The sequence below is a fragment of the Martes martes genome (assembly GCF_963455335.1).
Source record: "Martes martes genome assembly, chromosome: 3".
In the NCBI taxonomy this organism is placed as follows: Eukaryota; Metazoa; Chordata; class Mammalia; order Carnivora; family Mustelidae; genus Martes; species Martes martes.
In genome coordinates, this window is record NC_137890.1 from 56,519,192 (window position 1) to 56,538,458 (window position 19,267).

At 38.4% G+C, this 19,267-nt stretch overlaps 1 protein-coding gene across 1 annotated transcript in view; it reads left to right on the top strand.

Annotated features, from left to right (window-relative positions):
* The window catches only part of LRRC63 (leucine rich repeat containing 63), a gene marked incomplete at both ends in the record, with an annotated part of 38,857 nt that extends 25,177 nt beyond the window's left edge, over nt 1-13,680 (top strand). Inside the window, 5 exons of the mRNA XM_080799385.1 lie at nt 4,747-4,845; nt 5,079-5,215; nt 8,005-8,088; nt 10,827-11,066; nt 13,461-13,680. Coding sequence (XP_080655511.1) covers nt 4,747-4,845; nt 5,079-5,215; nt 8,005-8,088; nt 10,827-11,066; nt 13,461-13,680 — 780 coding nt within the window. The remainder of the gene's footprint in view (nt 1-4,746; nt 4,846-5,078; nt 5,216-8,004; nt 8,089-10,826; nt 11,067-13,460) is intronic.
* Between the last annotated feature and the right edge of the window lie 5,587 nt (nt 13,681-19,267).

Below are 19,267 nucleotides of genomic sequence, written 5' to 3' on the forward strand. Positions count from 1 at the left end.
ATCTGGTCCAGTGTGTCCTGTGTGTTGATCTTTTGCTTGGATGATCTGTCCATTTCAGTGAAGGAGATGTTAAAGTTCCCTACTACGACTGTATTGTTCATGTGTTTCTTTGATTTTTTTTTTTTTTTTTTTATTAACTGGCTTATATGCTTGGCTGCTCCCATGTTAGGGGTATAGATATTTTAAATTGCTAGATCTTCTTGTTGGATAGACTCTTTAAGTATGATATGGTGTCCTTCCTCATCTCTTTTTATAATCTTTGGTTTAAAACCTAATTTGTCTGATATAAGGATTGTCATCCTAGCTTTCTTTTGATGTCCCTTAGCATGGTAAGTGGTCTTCCACCCCCTCACTTTAAATCTGGTGGCTTCTTTGGGTCTAAAATGAGTTTTTTTGAGACAGCATATCAATGGGTCTTGTTTTTTTATCCATTCTGATAACCTGTGTCTTTTGATTGGGGCATTTAGCCCATTTACATTCAGGGTAACTGAATGTGACTTTAGTGCCATTGTATTACCTGTAAGGTGACTGTTACTGTATATTGTCTCTGTTCTTTTCTGGTCTGTTACTTTTAGGCTCTCTCTTTGCTCTCTTTGCTTAGCTAACCCTTTCAATATTTCCTGTAAGGCTGGTTTGGTGTTTGGAAATTCTTTTAGTTTTTGTCTGTCCTGGAAGCTTTTTGTCCTCCTGCTATTTTCAATGACAGCCTAGCTGAATATAGTATTCTTGGCTGCATACTTTTCTCATTTGGTGCTCTGAATATATCATGCCAGTCCTTTTTGGCCTGCCAGGTCTCTGTGGATAGGTCTGCTACCAATCTAACGTTTCTACCTTTGTAGGCTACAGACCTCTTGTGCTGAGCTGCTTTCAGGATTTTCTCTTTATCTCTAAGACTTGATTTACTATTAGATGATGGGGTGTGGACCTATTTTTATTGATTTTGAGGGGGGTTCTCTGTGCCTCCTGGATTTTGATTCCTGTTTCTTCCCCCACATTGTGGAAGTTCTCCACTATAATTTGCTCCAAAATACCTTCTGCCCCTCTTTCTCTTTCTTCTTCTTCCAGGATCGTAATTCTTCTAATAATTGTTTCATCTTACGGTCTCACTTATCTCTCTAATTCTCCCCTCGTCATCCAGTAGCTGTTTATCTTTTGCTCAGCTTCTTTATTCTCCATCATTTGGTCTTCTATATCAGTAATTCTCTCTTCTGCCTCATTTATCCTAGCAGTTAGAGCCTCCATTTTTTATTGCACCTCATTAATAGTCTTTCTGATTTCAACTTGGTTAGACTTTACTTCTCCAGAAAGGAATTCTCTAGTGTCTTCTATGCTTTTTTCAAGACAAGCTCATATCTTTATAATTGTCATTCTGAACTCTAGATCCAACATCTTACTAGCGTTCATATTGACTAGGCCCCTGGCATCAGTACTGCCTCTTGCTCTTTTTTTTGAGGTGAGTTTTCCCATTTTGTCCAGAGAAGAATAGATGAACAAGAGAACAACATGCTAAAAGGGTAACAATGACCCCATAGAAATATACACTAAACAATCAGAGGAGACCCAAAACTGGGGGGAAAAGAAAAAAAAAAAAAACACAATATGATCAGGCTGGTGAATAGAATAGAGCCATACACTAGATTTTGGGTGTATTTTGGTCTGTTAGAAGAAACAGCAACCCAAAATTTTAAAGAAAGAAAAACTTATATATATACACAAAAAATAAGGTTAAATACAATAAGGTTAAATAAATAAATAAACAAATAGAGTTAAATACAATGAAGGGATAGAATAGTAAAGACAGTAAAGTTGAAAATTAAAAGATATTCTAAAAAAAGAATTGACAAGCTAAGAAATTGGTTGAAAAAGGAAAGAAGAAAAATTCAAAAAAAGAAAAAAAATAAAGAAAAATTTAAAATTAAAGTTGAAAGACTAAAGCATCATGGGGAAAAAGCCATGAATTCTATGTGCTGTATTCCCCTAGCACAGATGAAGTGTTCTCATTGATCAGTAAACTTTGTCTTGGCTGGATGTTCTTGCTGAACTCTGGGGAAGGGGCCTGTTGCAGTGATTCTCAAATGTCTTTGCCCAAGGCAGAATTGCACCGCCTTTGCCAGAGGACAGGCTAAGCAATCTGCTCAAAGATTTTGCTCTTGGGAGCTTTTGTTCCTTGAATGCTTTCCATAGAGCTTTGGAGTACAGGAATGAAGATGGCAGCCTCCTAGTCTCTGGTCAGGAGGAGCCAAGAGCTTGGGGCCCCACTCCTCAGTGCACCCTCGGAGAAAAGCAGTCAGTCACTCCTATCCCCCTGGTCTCCAGCCACGCTCCGTGCTCACCTGGCCTGCAACCAAGCGTTTCCATCTCAGGCGCACGCCCCGTTTGGAGGCTCCAAACCTAGCCAATTCCTGCAGTGCGTTCCGAAGCCACTCCTCCTGGGGGTAAGAAAGGGAGTTTCCCTGTTCTTTCACTTGTTGAACCCCTCCTCTAAGAACAGTGGCCCAACTGTGCCTCGGATCATAGTTTAAGGTAACCCTGAGCTGAAAGCCCACTCCTTGGCTCTTTCTCTGTGGCCAGCTTCTCCACCCCATATCTGGGAACTCTGCCACCCTCAGACGACCCTGGTCTTTCTGCAACCCCGAGGGTCCTGAAACCACGCTGTCCCCATGAGGGCTCCACTCTCTGCTTAGCCTCTGGAGCAACGTCCCTCAGTGGAGCAAACTTCTAAAAGTTACGATTTTGTGCTCCATTGCTCCACGGCTTGCCTGGAGCCGGCCCCTCCCCCTGCGGTCTTTCATCCCATATATCGCCTCCATTCACTTCTCCGCATGTCCTACCTTGCAGAAGGTGGTTGCTTTTCTGTTCCTAAGGTTGTTGCTATTCTTTTCTTTGATCTCCTGTTGAGTTCATAGGTGTTCAGAGTGAACTCCTGGCACCAGATGAAATCTAGGTCTCATACTCCTCCGCCATCTTGGACCACACTCCTCTAAGGCTTAGTTCCACACAGCCTTTGCATGATAACCACCGCAAACGGGTTTTATGATGGGATGGTAAAAGAGAGATCCAGGGTACCTGTGGTGGGCCAGCCTCCTAGTGATGGTCCTGGGGATTACATGAGGCAACATGAAGTTTCTGGATATTCACTCATTCAGCCAATATTTATTAAGAACCCCCCATGTGCCAGGGGTAAACTATGTATTTTAACCATATATCAGTGTGCAAAACAGAAGAGAATGCCTATTTCATTGAGCTTATTAAAGTTTAGTGGTGTGAGATCAGACATATATTTGTACATAGTCTGTGCTATTATTATAAGAACTATGAAGAAAAATAAGGCAAGTGACAGGGACAGGGAATCATCACTGGAGCACTGGTTTAAGAGGTTGTTATCTTTCATAGGTTGGTTAGGAAGGCCTCTCTGGCCAGATGACATATGAGTAGACAGCTGACTCTGTGCTGGCCCCTGATGAGGTGAGACTATATAGTTCATGGGATGACATGAGGGAAGAAATTTCCAGGCAGAAGGAAATGTAAAGGCATCTAGTTGTCTGAGCACACTAAGTGAAATGATTAGAGACTATGATAAACACATTTCTGCTCTGTAAGTACAGCACCAGTCCTGCAGAGAAAAGTGTTTATGACAGGAAAAAAAGACCACCTACTTTTGTCTATATGCACATTAACAAATAGTAATACTTCAGTAAGAGGTTAGTCTCGAAACCAGTACTCAACTTCAAGGTTCTTTAGCCATGAGCCTTTCATTCTCATATGATATGTGGCGTAGTCTAACGCACCTGCAACGATGTCCCTCTTTTCTACAAGCTGAGGTCTGATCATCCAACAATGGTGTCCCTTGGTCCATTCAGTTGACCACTACTGATCCTAAGACCCTTAAGAAACAAATGTTTCAATTATCCTGGAGTATTAAAGATACTGGGGACACCAAACACGTCTTAATCAATTTTGACTGCTATGACAAAACATCATTAATTTCTCACAGTTCTGGCAGCCCTGGAGTCCAACATTGAGGGGTGTCAGCTGATTTGTCTCCTGGTTAGAGATCTCTTGCTCACACCTACTTTCTTCCTATATCCTTACCTGGTGGAAAAAGAGAGCTCTGGCCCCTTCTTCTTCTTTTATGGGCACTAATCCCATTATAAGGGCTCCACCCTTAAGACCTCATCTAACCCTAATTACCTCACAAAGGCCTCACCTCTAAATGCCATCACACTGGGGTTTGGGACTTTAACATAAAGGTTTGTGGGCAGCAGGCAAACATTTAGTTCACAGCAGCGCATAGTTTTCCTCAATCAGAATTGGCATATTTAAACAAGAAGTTTTAGATAGACATTAGATTAATAGGATGATAACAGAAAAAGAGGTAGAAACGTGAAAAAATAAGATAAAAGAGATAATTAAATATAAAATGTATTTACTTACGTTTCAGCATACAATGGATACTCCATTAATGTTTGTTTACCATTAATTGAAATAATTCCTGTCACACATCTAACACTAAACTTATTATAAACATGAATACTTAGCAGAGTTTCTATTTGGTTTCTATCCTTTCCATATTTAGGGAATTATTATTATGGCAGACTAACATAAATGAATGGAAGGTGAGTATAGCCTTGTTAGTGTACTGTGTCAAGCACTGTCACTCAGTTATGTGCTCATTTATTTTTACTTTGGTATAAAATATTTTGTGCATTGTTAATTAACCTCTTATCACTTGTCGCTTTCTTTTAGGGCTTTTTTATCACAAATTGTCCAGACTTAACGATTTTGGCTTCCCAATTGGTATATCTTAACTTATCCTTCAATGACATCAGTAACTTCCCCACAGAAGTGAGTCCATTTTTATCATTGTGTATATTGCACTAATTTCTTATTAATAATAATTACAATAAAAAATAGACATTTGTGATACCCTGGAAAAGAGCAAAAAAAGAGACATGATACAACCAATCAATGTTCATTTATTGATTCTACTACATTAGTTCAAAGGGTTTATAAAATGTACCAACTAGAGATCTGTGATACTTGATCATTCTACTTATGTTTGTTTCTCTTTTCTTCAGATACTTTGTCTTAAAAATTTACAAATACTATTACTAAGAAATAATCCTATCAAAGAAATCTCTTCTGAAATTCAGCAACTTAAGCTCCTTAGAGTTTTCAGCATTGCCTTTAATTTGATTACTACTCTTCCACCTGGGTAAGGTCAATGGCTTGAGATTATGAGCACAGAAAATAAAGAGCTTATAATTTAGAAAGAGATCAATTTCCCTTTTGAAAGCAGCTAGCAACTGAATGATTCCCATTCTCTTCTTGCTTCTTATCATTGTGTTAAAAGCAATCCTAGCAGCTACATAGATGGTAGCTAGTGAGGGGCTAGTGAATGCTCATCTAGAGATCCATTATTTGAGTATGGATTAAATGAACACCAATTACAGAAAAAGGCTCGAGTGAGAAACTTGCACTGATCTCTTGATAGCCTTTGTGCATTTGGAAAGGACACTGCATATGGAATTAAGAAATCTAGACTTTTAACTTCAAAATTGATAATGATCTGTTTTATCTGGGGAATCACTTAACCTTCTTGGTCTCAATTTCCTAATCTATAAATCAAGAAATTAGCCAATATGATATGTATCATCCTTTAATAAGAATGTTGATATTTGGGCATAAAAGAGATGGAATTTTTCCAGACTTATGGACTGGTGATTATTTAATTCTGAAACCAAAACCTTAGCCAAATGCAAAACGACATACATCTTTCAGTTAAACAAATTGGATGTGGGTTAAGGGCAAAGAGACAGGGACTCTTACACAGTTGAACATTTTTTAAAGAAGATTCTCACCGAAATTAAGGAAATGCATCAAAATTCATTTATAAAGTTGTTCACCTGGCATTGTTTATATTTCTCAATCCAACAAATTCTGCATTAATAAACTGTAAAACTATTCTGTCATTTAAAAGAATAAAAAAGCATGTAAAACTTATACCATTCTCGTATATATACGCATTTCACATTACACGTATTATATATATATAACAAATCAACACTAAAAGTAAGAATATTGCATTGTGTGTATTTTATTTCTATTTAAATCATCTATTTTTTCAACAGTAATAAAAATTATATTTTCCCTGCCTTGATTCTAGAAGCAGCTGTTTCTCTAAGCAAACTCTACTTCCCTTTTATTGGAAGATGGTATTTAAAACCAAGATCTGGGTGCTAGAAGTCCCAGTGCTACTGGGATAACACTGCTTCTAGACACCCTGGGAACAGAGCTAAGTAATACATGTGTGTCTACTAATCTGTGTGTACACATGTATCTATATTTTTCTGTGTGTTTGTGTGTGTATGTGTGTGTGTGTGTGTATATATATGCATATATATATATTTGTAAATATACACACACACATATAACCCTGTGTATATATACACATATAGACACACAGCTACATATATGTATGCATATAGAGACCCATATATATGTAAATATGCATATATGCATATGTACATCTAAATAAAATTTATATTTAATAATCTGTAAAATTGTAATTATGACCTTTAATAACTATAACTGTCATTTAAACAAAATGTAAAAATTCCTAAAGGAACTACAACTTGTTCATAGCTACAGGGTCAACATTGTTCACTATTTAGAGATTGAGCAAATTAGTTTGAACTATTGGTTAACTATTGGTTATACTCAAAAAGTTTTAAGGAGCTATTTCTAAAAAAATATTAGAGTTTCTAAAATAAAGCAGTATATATATATTTTTCAAGATTTTATTTATTTACTTGACAGAAAGAGAGAGCTCAGGCAGGGGGAGCAGGAGAGGGAGAAGCAGGCTCCCTGTAGAGCAGGGAGCCTGAGACAGGGCTCAATCCCAGAACACTAGGATCACGCCCTGAGCCAGAGGCAGACACTCAACCAGCTAAGTCACCCAGGCCCCTCCGAAGCAGTATATATTTTTTTAATCAAATAACATAGGTTATGTATGCATATCAAGGGGAGATCGACAGCACAAAGTCAACTGAGGTCTAAGTTTTTGTTGCTACTGTTTTTGCCCTGAGCTGCTTGGGGCATAAGCTATGCAAATGCAGATACGAAAGCCCAGGTTCTGGAGGCACAAAGAACTGGGTTCTCATCCTAGCTATGACCCTTACAGCTAGGCCTTCACAGTTATGCCCTTGATTATACTATGGAAAGGTATAATCAATGCTCTCAGATTAAATGTTTGAAGTTATGTGACCACGAAAAGGTCTATTTAGTTTTCTTGTAAAATAAAGACAATAGATCACTTAAAAAATCCAAAAGGTTTCTTCTTTTTCCCAAAGCTTTAGGATAGCATTTATTCATGAAATACACGGGATTTTTTTGTTCCTTTAAGAGGTAATGATGTCACCAGAATGTGTCTCTCTCTTGACTTGTTTTTTGGTTTTTGGGATTTTTTTTCCCCTTTCTTTTCTGTTTCTTGTCTTTTTCATCCCAGAGCCTAACTGGAGGGCCCTGACAGACTCCAGAAAGAACTGACTCCGCTAACACCACTAACACCTTGATTTTGGACTTCCGGCCTCCAGAACTGTGAGGGAATAAGTGTCCGTGGCTCTAAGCCACCTGGCTTGTGGTCATTGGTTACATCAGCCCTAGGAAACAAATACGGCAACCAAGAAAGGATTATCTCTAAATGTGTTAGAAATTTCTCAGGCGGCTTTTTCTGTATGGGATTTTATCTGCTTCAAATGTTTCAAAGCCGTCTTAAAGGATAGAAGAATCATTTTAGGAACTTCGATTGTCATTAAGCCACCTATAATGAAAAGAAGTCCATAAATTTCAAGATTGTAGGAAAATGTAGTTTCTAAACTACGTTTCTAAAAATGTAGTTTCTCCGTATTTCTACCTCTTTGCTCAAGTATTTAATTCTTTATTCATGCCTAGTAATGACAAGCAGGTAATCATTTTTAATTCCATTTTCTCTTTCTGTCTAAGGTTATTTCTTTTGTCCCATCTTGAGGAACTTGATATTTCCTACAATAGTATTGCTTCCATTCCTAATGACATCCAGAAACTCAGGTATTCTGAAAGTTGTAAGTACACAAAGTCATATGCCCTGTCAGGACATATTTGGTGATGACTGTGTTGGAGAAAACTGAATTCGTTCATACATTTAATAGCCACAAAATGTAATATATGACATATCACATTTATGAAAACGTAACTTGAATGACTGGCATTTTTAAGACATAACATTTTCAGTAATTATTTAAAAGTTGTACTGATGGCTTCTTAATAGAATGACATGCTTCATTTTGTCCATTTTTCTGGGTGTACACCTGTAGTTCTATCAGTTTTATTTATTTGGGATAAGGAAATACATATAACAGTGTAAGCCTAATACCAAGCCCTGATTCTTTCTCACACTGATTTTTAAAATCTCACATCTGAAGTTCATCTATGTCCTTACAGATCTGTACTCTTTTGATTATGACTTTAGAATAATTTTTAATAATTAGGAGGGAGGTTGTTTTTCAATAATAGCCTTTTAACTCTTCTCCTTAGATCATGAGTTTTAAGAGCATTTAATATACTTCCAAGCCCCTATACCCCCCAAAAATACACACAAAATTGAGATTTCAATTGGAATTGTCTTGAGTTTACATATAGGTTTCGAAGAATTTGCATTTCTGATGTTAATAAATATTTTCATCCTAAAATAGAGCATATTTTTTCATTTGTTCAGATCTTGTTTTATGTGCTTCATAGGAATTTATGACTTGGGGTGCCTAGGTGTCTCAGTTGGCTGAGGGGTTGACTCTTGCTTTCAGCTCAGGTCATGATTTCAGGGTTGTGAGATCGAACCCCATCCAGACCCAAATCAGGCTCTGCACAGAGTCTGCTTGAGATTCTCTCCCTCTCCTTCTCCCTCCTTCTCTGCCCTTTCCACCCCCGCCCCCCGCTCTCTCTAAAATAAATAAATAAAATCTTTTAAAAGATTTATGACTCGCTTCACATTAAGTCCTTTATCTTTATTACTAACCTTCTCTAAGTATTCTATAATTGTGTTGCTATTATGAATGTAACATTTTCTATAATTTTCATTTCTAGCCAACTATTGCCTGTACAGAATAGACAAAAGCTATGTCCTTCCTTACATGAATTTAAAATTAAGCTATATAACCCAAAATATCTTCATTCTGGCTCAGTTTGACTGGATTTCATTTGGTTTTCTAGGAGCATAGTCTTATCTACAGTAAAGTGAGATGATTTTATCTCTGGTTTTCTATGTGACAGTCTTGCAGAATTCAACCTCTTCACCTTTGTTATGGCCGATATATTCAGGTTTTTTCTTCCATTTTACTTTGCATTTACTGTTTATTTACTTTTCTCTTTTCCTATTTGCCTTGTGTGTGTGTGTGTGTGTGTGCGCGCGCGAATTTTATTAAGTGTTTCTCCTGCTTCCACCCCAACTTCTCTGCCTCCCAGAGCATGATTTCCTCAAGAGCACCGCTCTGTGTGTTTGTCAGTTTTTCTCTTCTGGCCACTCTGCCTTCTGCTCAGGACCAAAGGCAGTCACAAGAGCACCATTCAGAGAGCGTCAGCGAGGTAATGGGAGGAAGTTTCTCTGCTCCCTGTGATGCTCAGCTCTTCCAGCTTTAGAGACTGCTGAGCCTATCGAACTCCGCAGACCTCATCAGAGGAAGGATGAGCCCAGACTGCTGAAGCCTCCAAGATAAAGCAACTCAGGAAGGGGCAGCCTCCCCGAAGGGGCATTTGGGGACCCCCGCTGGCATCTCCCTAGAGTCCACCACACTTATTCTGGCTGTCCATTGGGCTCTCTGCTGCGGGTCCCAAGGCTCCCTAGAGGGCGCAGAGTGAGCATGCCAGCTCTCTCCTTTGGGACCACAGTAAAGCCTGGGGTCTTGCTTCCCTTTTCCAGACCGTGACAAGTGCAGTAGTCAGGCTGTGGCTGTGGGATGAAGACAGGTGAGGGGCCATGTTCCTAGCCCCATTGTTTCAAATCCCACCAAAGAATTTAAATTGTGTGAGGAGGAAACTACACTGCACATGAGAACCTAGAGTTCCCAGCAACTTTTGACCTACAGCCTGCATGTCATCCTTTTCACTCCTAGCATCTTTGACAAGTTGGACTAGACTTTGATTTGTTTTTGTGTCCCTCATAAACAGATACTTTTCTGCCTGTCTCTAGCACTAAGTAGAAAGATGAGTTACTGGGGAAAAAAAAAAAAAACCACCCCCCCAACACACAAAACAAAAACAACACAAAAAAAACACCATCAAGGCAAGTAGTATAAAATGAGAAAATCAGTAATATTTGTTCTCTTCGAACAAAGGAATCGCTGTTATCAGAAACAAATGACACAGTAAAAACCAAGGGGATTCAGGTGATGAAAAATCAGAACTGCAACATAACACATGATATTTTTTGCTAGTGGTAATTTCACTGTTTTGATTAGACTTGAAGGAAAAAATGTGTACTGGTGTTCAGTTTGTCTATGAAAATATATTCTATCATTATACCATACTAGAATTTTTCTTTTTCCATAATGATATGTTGCAGAGACCCAAAGTACATGCTTTAACTCTCCTATTCACACAAATGCACTGATCTGCATAATAACAAACTGTGTCATTTGCTTTGTAATTCTCCGGTTCTAAGGAAATACTTAAATACTTGGACATTATTGTTACTTCCTTTGATGCCAATTTGCAGGAACACAGGGACAAAAAATTTTACTTTGGTTTTATAAATTGCATAAATACCTTTTAAATTTGGTTTCCTTTATTTGCAGATCACTTGAAAAACTGAATGTCGATGGGAACGAACTGATGACTTTTCCATCTGCAATTTTGAAGCTTAACCTGAAAAAAATCCTCTTTGAGAATACTTTCACTCATCCTATGTTTTGGAAAGAGAATTCTTTGAATAGCCCACCATCCCTTACTCAAATTGCTTCTTTTTTCTTTTTAAAAAATAATCTACGTGAATATTATAATGTGATCCCAGCGGAAATTCAAAAGCTACTCAAATGGTGAGCAGATTCTGACACCCTTTTAATGAAAATACACCTTTAAGCATTTAAAATGTTGTTCCTTAGAGGCCAGATGACGGTTCTACTATTAACACATCCATATCGCAGCCTCGAACATACATAAAATTCTTTAAATTTCTTCTTCTGTCTCTTCTGCATAATAATGGAATCTGAATTCAGCCTATTTCCTAATATTCTCAAGTTATTACTTAATTCCAGTGTGAGTTACAAATTGCTGAGGCGTGGCCAGCAACATCTATACGCTGTGATTTTAATCTTTTTTGTGAATTACTAAGGACACAGAAGTGGTTTCTTCCAAAAAAGAGTTCTTTGGTGTCCGGCAGACTATGCGGGGAAACACTTTGTACTCTAAATTCCTAGAGACCAGGAAGAGAGCAGCCTTATTTAGAGCATTTTCTCCTCCTCAGGGATTAATGGACAGTGTGAGAATCATTACCTAATCTCAGGACCGGGGTTTCTTTTTTTTTTTTTTTTAAAGATTTTATTTATTTATTTGACAGACAGAGATCACAAGTAGGCAGAGAGGCAGGCAGAGAGAGCGGAGAAAGCAGGCACCCTGCTGAGCAGAGAGCCCTATGCGGGGCTTGATCCCAGGACCCTGGGATCATGACCTGAGCTGAAGGCAGAGGCTTTAACCCACTGAGCCACCTAGGCGCCCCGAGGACCAGGGTTTCTAAAGCCCATGCACTAGGAGTCCACTCAGCTTCTCTCATATTTTCTTCAGATGGTATAAAACTATTTTTACACTCACCATTCCTTATATTATTGATTTAACAGATCCTTGTTGTCTGCCTAAGTAAATTTCCCAGCAGTGTATAAATTACCAGTATTGACTCCATAAAAGGCAGGAAGCCTAAACAGATAGTAATCATCAAAGAAATTGAAAATGTGATTAATAATCTACCAATAGAAAAGGGCCCAGGACCTGAAGCATATTAAATCTTACTAGTAATCAAGGAAATGCAACATCAATGGCAAAAACAGGTATTTTACCTGTTTTCTTAAGATTAAAAAGATTGACCTTAGGGGCGCCTGGGTGGCTCAGTTGGTTAAGCCACTGCCTTCAGCTCAGGTCATGATCCCAGGACCCTGGGATCGAGCCCCGCATCGGGCTCTCTGCTCAGCAGGGAGCCTGCTTCCCCTCCCCCTCTCTCTGCCTACTTGTGGTCTCTGTCTGTCAAATAAGTGAACAAAATCTTAAAAAAAAAAAAAAAAAAGATTGACCTTAAACTTTGTCATTGGATGCCCCAAACCTGGATCACTATATACCAGTAGTAGTGCTGTAAATTGGCAAAAGCTTTGTGGAAGGCAACTGGACAGTATCCTACTTACCCCTTGAAACAGAAATGTAAATCGTCAGAATCCATCTCATAGAAATAGTTACACGTGAACACAAAGTTAGGACTAGGGATGATAACTGCAGCATCAGTGTGCATCAATTAAAAAGTGGTAAAATAAATTATGGTGTATCCATATTATGGAATATTATGATGCTATTACTATGAAGCAAAACAAAATGTATTGCAATAAAAAGTTGTCCAAGACATTTCGTTAAATCACTTTTGAGATTTTATACATAGACTTTAACATGTATACATTTTTATATTAAGTTTTATTTTTTAAATCTAAAATTGGCAAATTATACCAATTGCTACACCACCAAGAAAGTATGAGTGTCCCCGATGATTCCCATCCTCACCAAACGTCGTACTGTCAGACTTTTCCATTTTGCCCATCTGATGATTATGAAATGGTATCTGTCCTCTCTGATTACTGAGATTGAGAAGCTCCCCTTCTCAATGTTCTCTAGACATTCAAGTTTCTTCTTCTGTGAATAGTCTGTTCATGTGCTAATGTCAGTGGACTAATGGGGTTGATGTCTTTTTTTTTTTAACTGATTCTGGAGCATTTAAAAATACATACAGACACTAATCCTGTACAAAGCTATGAGATAGTCCCTTTATTTTTTTAAATAGTATCATTATTTTGAATTATAAAATAATGCATAATTATTATGGAAAGTTTGGAAAATACAGAAAAAGATTACAAAGGTATATAAAATTTCCTGCCATCACACTGACCAAGAATAATTACTGTTTTCTACTTGGAATCTATCCGTAAGAGTGTTTCCTGCTATGCATCTATACTTTTTTGTTTTAGAAAACCAAGATTGCTTTATATACATTTATCCACTTTATTTTTTAGCATTTACTTTTTACTTATGTATGTCTTAGCTCCTCAATTAGAAGGTAAGACCAATAATGACAAAGGCCCTATTTTACACTACTGTGAGTCTCACATAACATCAAGCACAACAGTCTTTTCTTCAGTAGAGATTTACTAAATATTGACTTGATGTGTCTTCCCTTGCAGCACATCTCGGTGTGAATGGTGTCAAGGTCCCATGTTCGGTGAAGGTTTCCGAGTCATCCGATCCTATGACAGTTTTGGAACAACACACCTTCCTATTTTGTTTCTTGTGTGTTCTTCTTCCTGCTATAGAGAAGTAAAGGAACGCAGTTTTATTTCAGGTAGTATCCCTAGTGGAAAAATAACTCTGAATTCTGAGTTGATAAGTCAGGCGATGATTTAGGAGTCCCACTTTAAAAGCCATTAGAGTTTATGTCTACAGTAATTAATTTCTTTGAGAGTACAGCTTCTTTCTTCTGTGGCTCCTCTTTGTAATCCCAGCTCCTTAGGAAAGTTTGTGACTGTTGGGGAATGGTTGCAGAATGATTACTTAAGAAGGATTAGTAAAAGGTCTTCGGATTTCAGCGGAAATCTAGAAAATTTCTTTTACAGCATGTTTACTGTAGAATGAGAAATGATGGAAAACTTTGCAGAAAAGGATTTACTTTACAACGGGTACTTTCATGCATCCATTCCAAGTGAAAAGATAGCATTTCAAAGTCATCAGTGGGGTTCATGTCTCAGATGAGTTCAAAGTCATGTACCCAAGTTCTCTTTGTTAATTTCTGTGGAAATCCGTCCAGTGCCAACCATCTCAATTGTGGATTGTTTTAGGGAATAAAAGATTCATTCCAGTCCTATATTTAGTTGTTTGAATTCATTACCCAGGCTCTTAGAAAACTGGTACAATCTCTCAGTTATCCTGACCCTCATCTCACAAAGCCTGATTCCATAGACCGCTGCCAGCATTCAACAGGCCTTCAGTGAGAGCCTGGCAAAAAAATAAAGTAAATTACACAAAATTACATTGCAAAGCAACATACAAATACAGTAGAACTTGAGGCTTTAAGAATTAGTGTTTGGTAAGAGAAAGGTAAAAGCATTTTGATATACAAACAAGGAAATTTTAGAGTGGCACAGAATTGTCTCATATTTGATATATTTTTTATGTGCACTTAAATCCAAAACGTCATTGCTAATGACAAAACTTGATAAAATCAAATGATTGAAATTTATATATATATATCTTATCTTTAGATAATGTCAGAAAATACACATTATGTCAGGGGTGTGTGTGTGTGTTTCGTTTAGTACTATTTAAATCAAAGACAAAATAAACCAGACAAAATTTTTTCTGACTGTTGATTTCAATAAATTGGGGTACTCATACTCTCCTCCTTGAGACTCAGTTTGATTTTATTTTATTTTATTATTATTTTTTTTTACTCAGTTTGATTTTAAACAGAAATAAGAAAATGTTGTTTGAGAAGTATACACTATATTATCCAGCAAAAGAATAAAGTTATTTATATAGAAGTAACTACTATATCATGCAAGTAATCCAGAGGAGATATTTATAGCATAATAATAAATACATGTATTAAAATGCAATATATCCATACTTCTAAAAAAAGATAAAAAATAAGATTACATCCTACTGGCATGTAGCCTATTAATACTCACCTTTGTCTCTGAAATGCTTGTTGGAGGAAGAAGTACATTTATTTTTTAATTTTTAAAATGTTGATTTTTGCTTTGAATAACAAGGTGATGTGATATTGAGATAGGAAATAAAATAAATTGAGATAGGGAAGAAAGAACAGTTTTCAAAGGAAATTACAATATCTTAGTGATGCTGCAGAAAAATGAATATACCTAGATATTTGAACAAATACAAAAAACACTTAGAGCCCAATCTCATTATTTCCTCATGGTTAGTGTAAACCTTGAATCTAAGTGATCTAAAACATACTTATTACACAAACACTTGAAAACAGAACTAAACCTAGGAAGAAAACAAAGTTCTCCTTGTAATGCCCCTCAATGAAAACCAGAGATAACCATCTCGACATGTATATTGTATATGTGCACATTTATATATTGCCTTTTTAAAAATATGTATTTATTTTAGAGAGAGAGGGAGAGCATGAGCAGGGGGAGGGGCAGAGGAGGAGAATCTCACGCAGACTCTCACCTGAGCGCAGAGCCTGACCCAGGGCTTGACCTCAGGACCCTGAGATCATGACCCAAGTCCAAATCAAGAGGCTGTCGCTTAACCGCCTATCCACCCAGACGCCCGATATTACTCTTTTGTTAAAGAGGTAATTATCTGCCTCACACCACACACAACAATTTCTAGATTCCTCAAAGGTCTAAATTGAAAATATAAATAGATAAATAGGGTCTTAAATAATTAGAACGAGAAGGACCTTTTTAAGCAGGAAATGCAGCCCAAAAGAAAGGATGAACAGATTCAATATGTAAAAATTTTTTAAATTCCTGGACAGCCAAGATCCTCATACATAAGGTCAAAAGACAAGCAACACATGGGAAAATACCTGTAATACATATAACTGACCAACAGGAGTTGTGATTGTAAATGACAGAAACCCACGGTAAGGAAATGTAACCGTATTTGTTTGTGTGTGTCTTCAGGCACAGCCAATTCAGGAACTCAGACGTCGTGAAGGCAGTTTTTCTGCCTATCGATCTAGTTATCATCTATCTCTGAGCAACACTTTTAAGTTTGCCTCATTTCCAGGTAGCAAGGATGGCCACGGACGATTCCAGGTTCATGTTCTGGAATGTCAGGAACCTTAGAGAAAAGTGCACTATCTAACCCCAACCATTACACTGAAACACATTAGGGATGATTTTCTTTGGCTCAACTTGGTTCACATGTTCATATATGAACACAACCGTTGTAGCTTCATGGATGGGATGCTCTGATTGGCCAGGACTGAGTCACATGCCCATCTCTGGAACTGGGAAAGGGGGAATTCGCTCTTCCTGAAACACATGAGTCAGATTCTCTCCAAGAAAGAGTTCTGGGACTGAAAATTGAGGGAAGTTTCTCCAGCCCTCTTGTATGTGATGCACGTTCACACACGCACTTGCTGTTATAGGACCACTTCGGGATTATTTTTATTCAAAGTGGGGAGTTTTTTGACATGAAGATTTTAAATTTTAGTTTATAAAAATCATGGATAAGCCTGGAGGACATTATGCTAAGTGAAATAAGCCAGACACAGAATGAAAAATACTGCCTGGTCTCTCATATATGCAGGGTCTGAAAAGGTCAAGGTCACAGAAGTAGGGAGTAGAATCATGTTACCGGGGGCTGGGGTTTAGGGAAAATGGGTAGATGGATGTTGGTCAAAATCAATCTATTCCCTTATGTTGTTATCTTTTATTGCTAAGCTTAGCAAGTCTGTCTTTCTCCCCAAATTACATAAATATCTATCTGTAGTTTACTTATTTTACATTTTAATGCTGGTGCATCTCAAAATTACTTTAGTATGGAATGTGAGGTGTGGTTCCAAATTCAAGTCTTTCTAGAATGCTGGGAAGTTGTGCCCCTTCCTGTCCATTTCCTACTGAAGCTTTACCCTACCAACTCGGAATACCACCTTTATGACACACTGAATTCTGACATAATTAGGCCTATTTCTGTTTCTTTTTTAACTTTCTACTCTATTCCATTAACTTGTCTATGTGATGCCAACACCATATTGTTTTAATTATTTTAACTGAAACTACATCTTAATATATCTTATTCAAGTTCCCACTCATTGCTATTTTTGTTCAGTACTTTTTTTCCCCCAAAGATGGATTTATCTACTTGAGAGAAAGAGAGCAAGAGTGAGTCAGGGGAGGAGCAGAGGGAGAGGGAGAGAGAGAATCCTAAGCCGACTCCAAGCTGAGTGTGGAGCGCAAAGCGAGGCTCGACCCCACGACCCTCAGATCACAACCTGAACCAAAATGGAGAGTCAAATGCTCAACCAGCTGGGACACCCAGGCTCCCCTGTTCAATACATTTTTGCTATTCTTATACCTTTATTTTTATACAATACTTATTAAAATCTTTAAAATTACTTCGTATTTTCTTCCCCCCGTTCACCAAATAAACTACTTTGGATTTTTGTTAGCAGCTGAAGGAAACTGATAACCACACGATACAGAACACACACTGTATGACTTCATTTATGGACTAATAATGGTAATGATATTAATTCAGCTATTGGGAGATTTTTTTCTATATGACCTGCATTGTTTATGACAAAGCGCTGGCCTCTTATTGGGAGCAGTGATCATGAATATTGTTGTTCATGCACTTATTTAAAAAGTAGAATTTTTAAGCTCAAAGGTTTGATCGGTGTAGCTCTGAGGAGGACTCTACCTTGCTCAGGAAAACTGGATGCCAGCTCTGGCTGCTCTCTGCTTTGTCCTCGGTTCTCTCTGTGGAATCTGCATGCTTAGTTGGCTGGGGCAAAAGGTGGGGGTGGGCCAGCAGGGTCTCCACAGCCCCCTGTGCTGGGGATTGTCCTTTCCTGCTTGGAACCTAAGGAGGGAGAAGTATGTGCCATGTCCTGGGCCCCGGGTGCTCAGAGGTCACTTACTGGTGTCCCTGCTTCAGCATCCCCTTAACCCACAGAGGAAATGCTTTACTTTCACACACCCGACGTCATACCTCCTGAGCCTGTACCCTTGACAATCTCTTTCCCAGGAACTGCCCCTCCAACAACACACCGTAAGTGACAATTTGAAGGCATTCCATGGTGTCACTGTCTGCCAGAGATGCCGGGGGTGGAAATGCGGCAGCACCCGACCTCAGCCGAGGCAGCCCGGAGCATTCCCCAGCTTAGGCTGGTGCAGCTGCAGTGAGCTTGCCAGGTGGTCCTGCTGGGGGGAGTTGGGGGGGGTCCCTCACCTTCAGGTTCTGGGGTCAGGGCCTGAGATCCCAGAGTTGATTGCTCAGGAAGCCAAAGGAATGTCTTGTTTCAAAGTGGTGACTGGACCCTTTTATAGGCCCACCACTCTCTGGGAATGTTCCGTCCCTACCAAACTCCCAGACTCAGGGTCCTTACTTCCAATAAGGTCAAGGAAAGCAGAGATGGAGTCATGTGGCTGAAGCGCCTCGGTGCATTGTGGGACCAACTGACAAGGTACCTAGTGCAGAACTTGGCCCCGAGCCAGGGCTCTGAAAAGGATAGCTCATATCTTTAGTGTCAGAAAGTGTATTTTCCCAGCCTCAGCCCAATTCTCCCTTCTCCTATACCATGATGGCTGCCTTCAAAGGCATTATAGTTTGTCTTTTTACATAGATTTTAAACACCTAGTTCTCCAGTTTCTCCTCTTTTTAAATTACCAGCACAAGGACATTTCCAATGGATTGAATATCAGTTGAAGATCTCTGATTTTTGTTGTTGTTTGAATCACAATTAAGGGGGAGGGGAGGATGTAGAGATTAATGACAAAATTGATTCTTTTTTTCTATTTTTCCCAAGTTGTGCTTAGTTAAGCACTTCTAATCTTTAAATAGGATTCCTTTGGCTAGCAAACAACGCCACCGTTCCAAATGCAATTAATCTCAGAAATCCATAACTGTGCAAATCAACAATGCCAACCCATTTTGACGATCTAGCCACTCTTTTCTGAAACGTCAGGAATTCCTGTTTTTCACCAATAAGAAATGCTGTATGTTTGATCAGAAAATGGTAGTTGGAGGACATACGTGTGAGAGGTCCAAGAGCCCTTCTGCTGCATACCTCTGGGGAGACCTGAAGATGCTTTGTTTTGTAGTGAAAGAAAGAAAAATAATAATCACATCAGCATTATTTGAGTAAAACTTAGAAACTAGTGTTCCCTGGAGATCTTTTTTTTTTTTTTTTCAGTTGAGTTCAATTCACCAGTGATTTATTGAGCACCTACTAGATGCCAGGAGCCATGAAATATAGGTTCTTCGGATCTAGTATCATGTGGAATGTTCT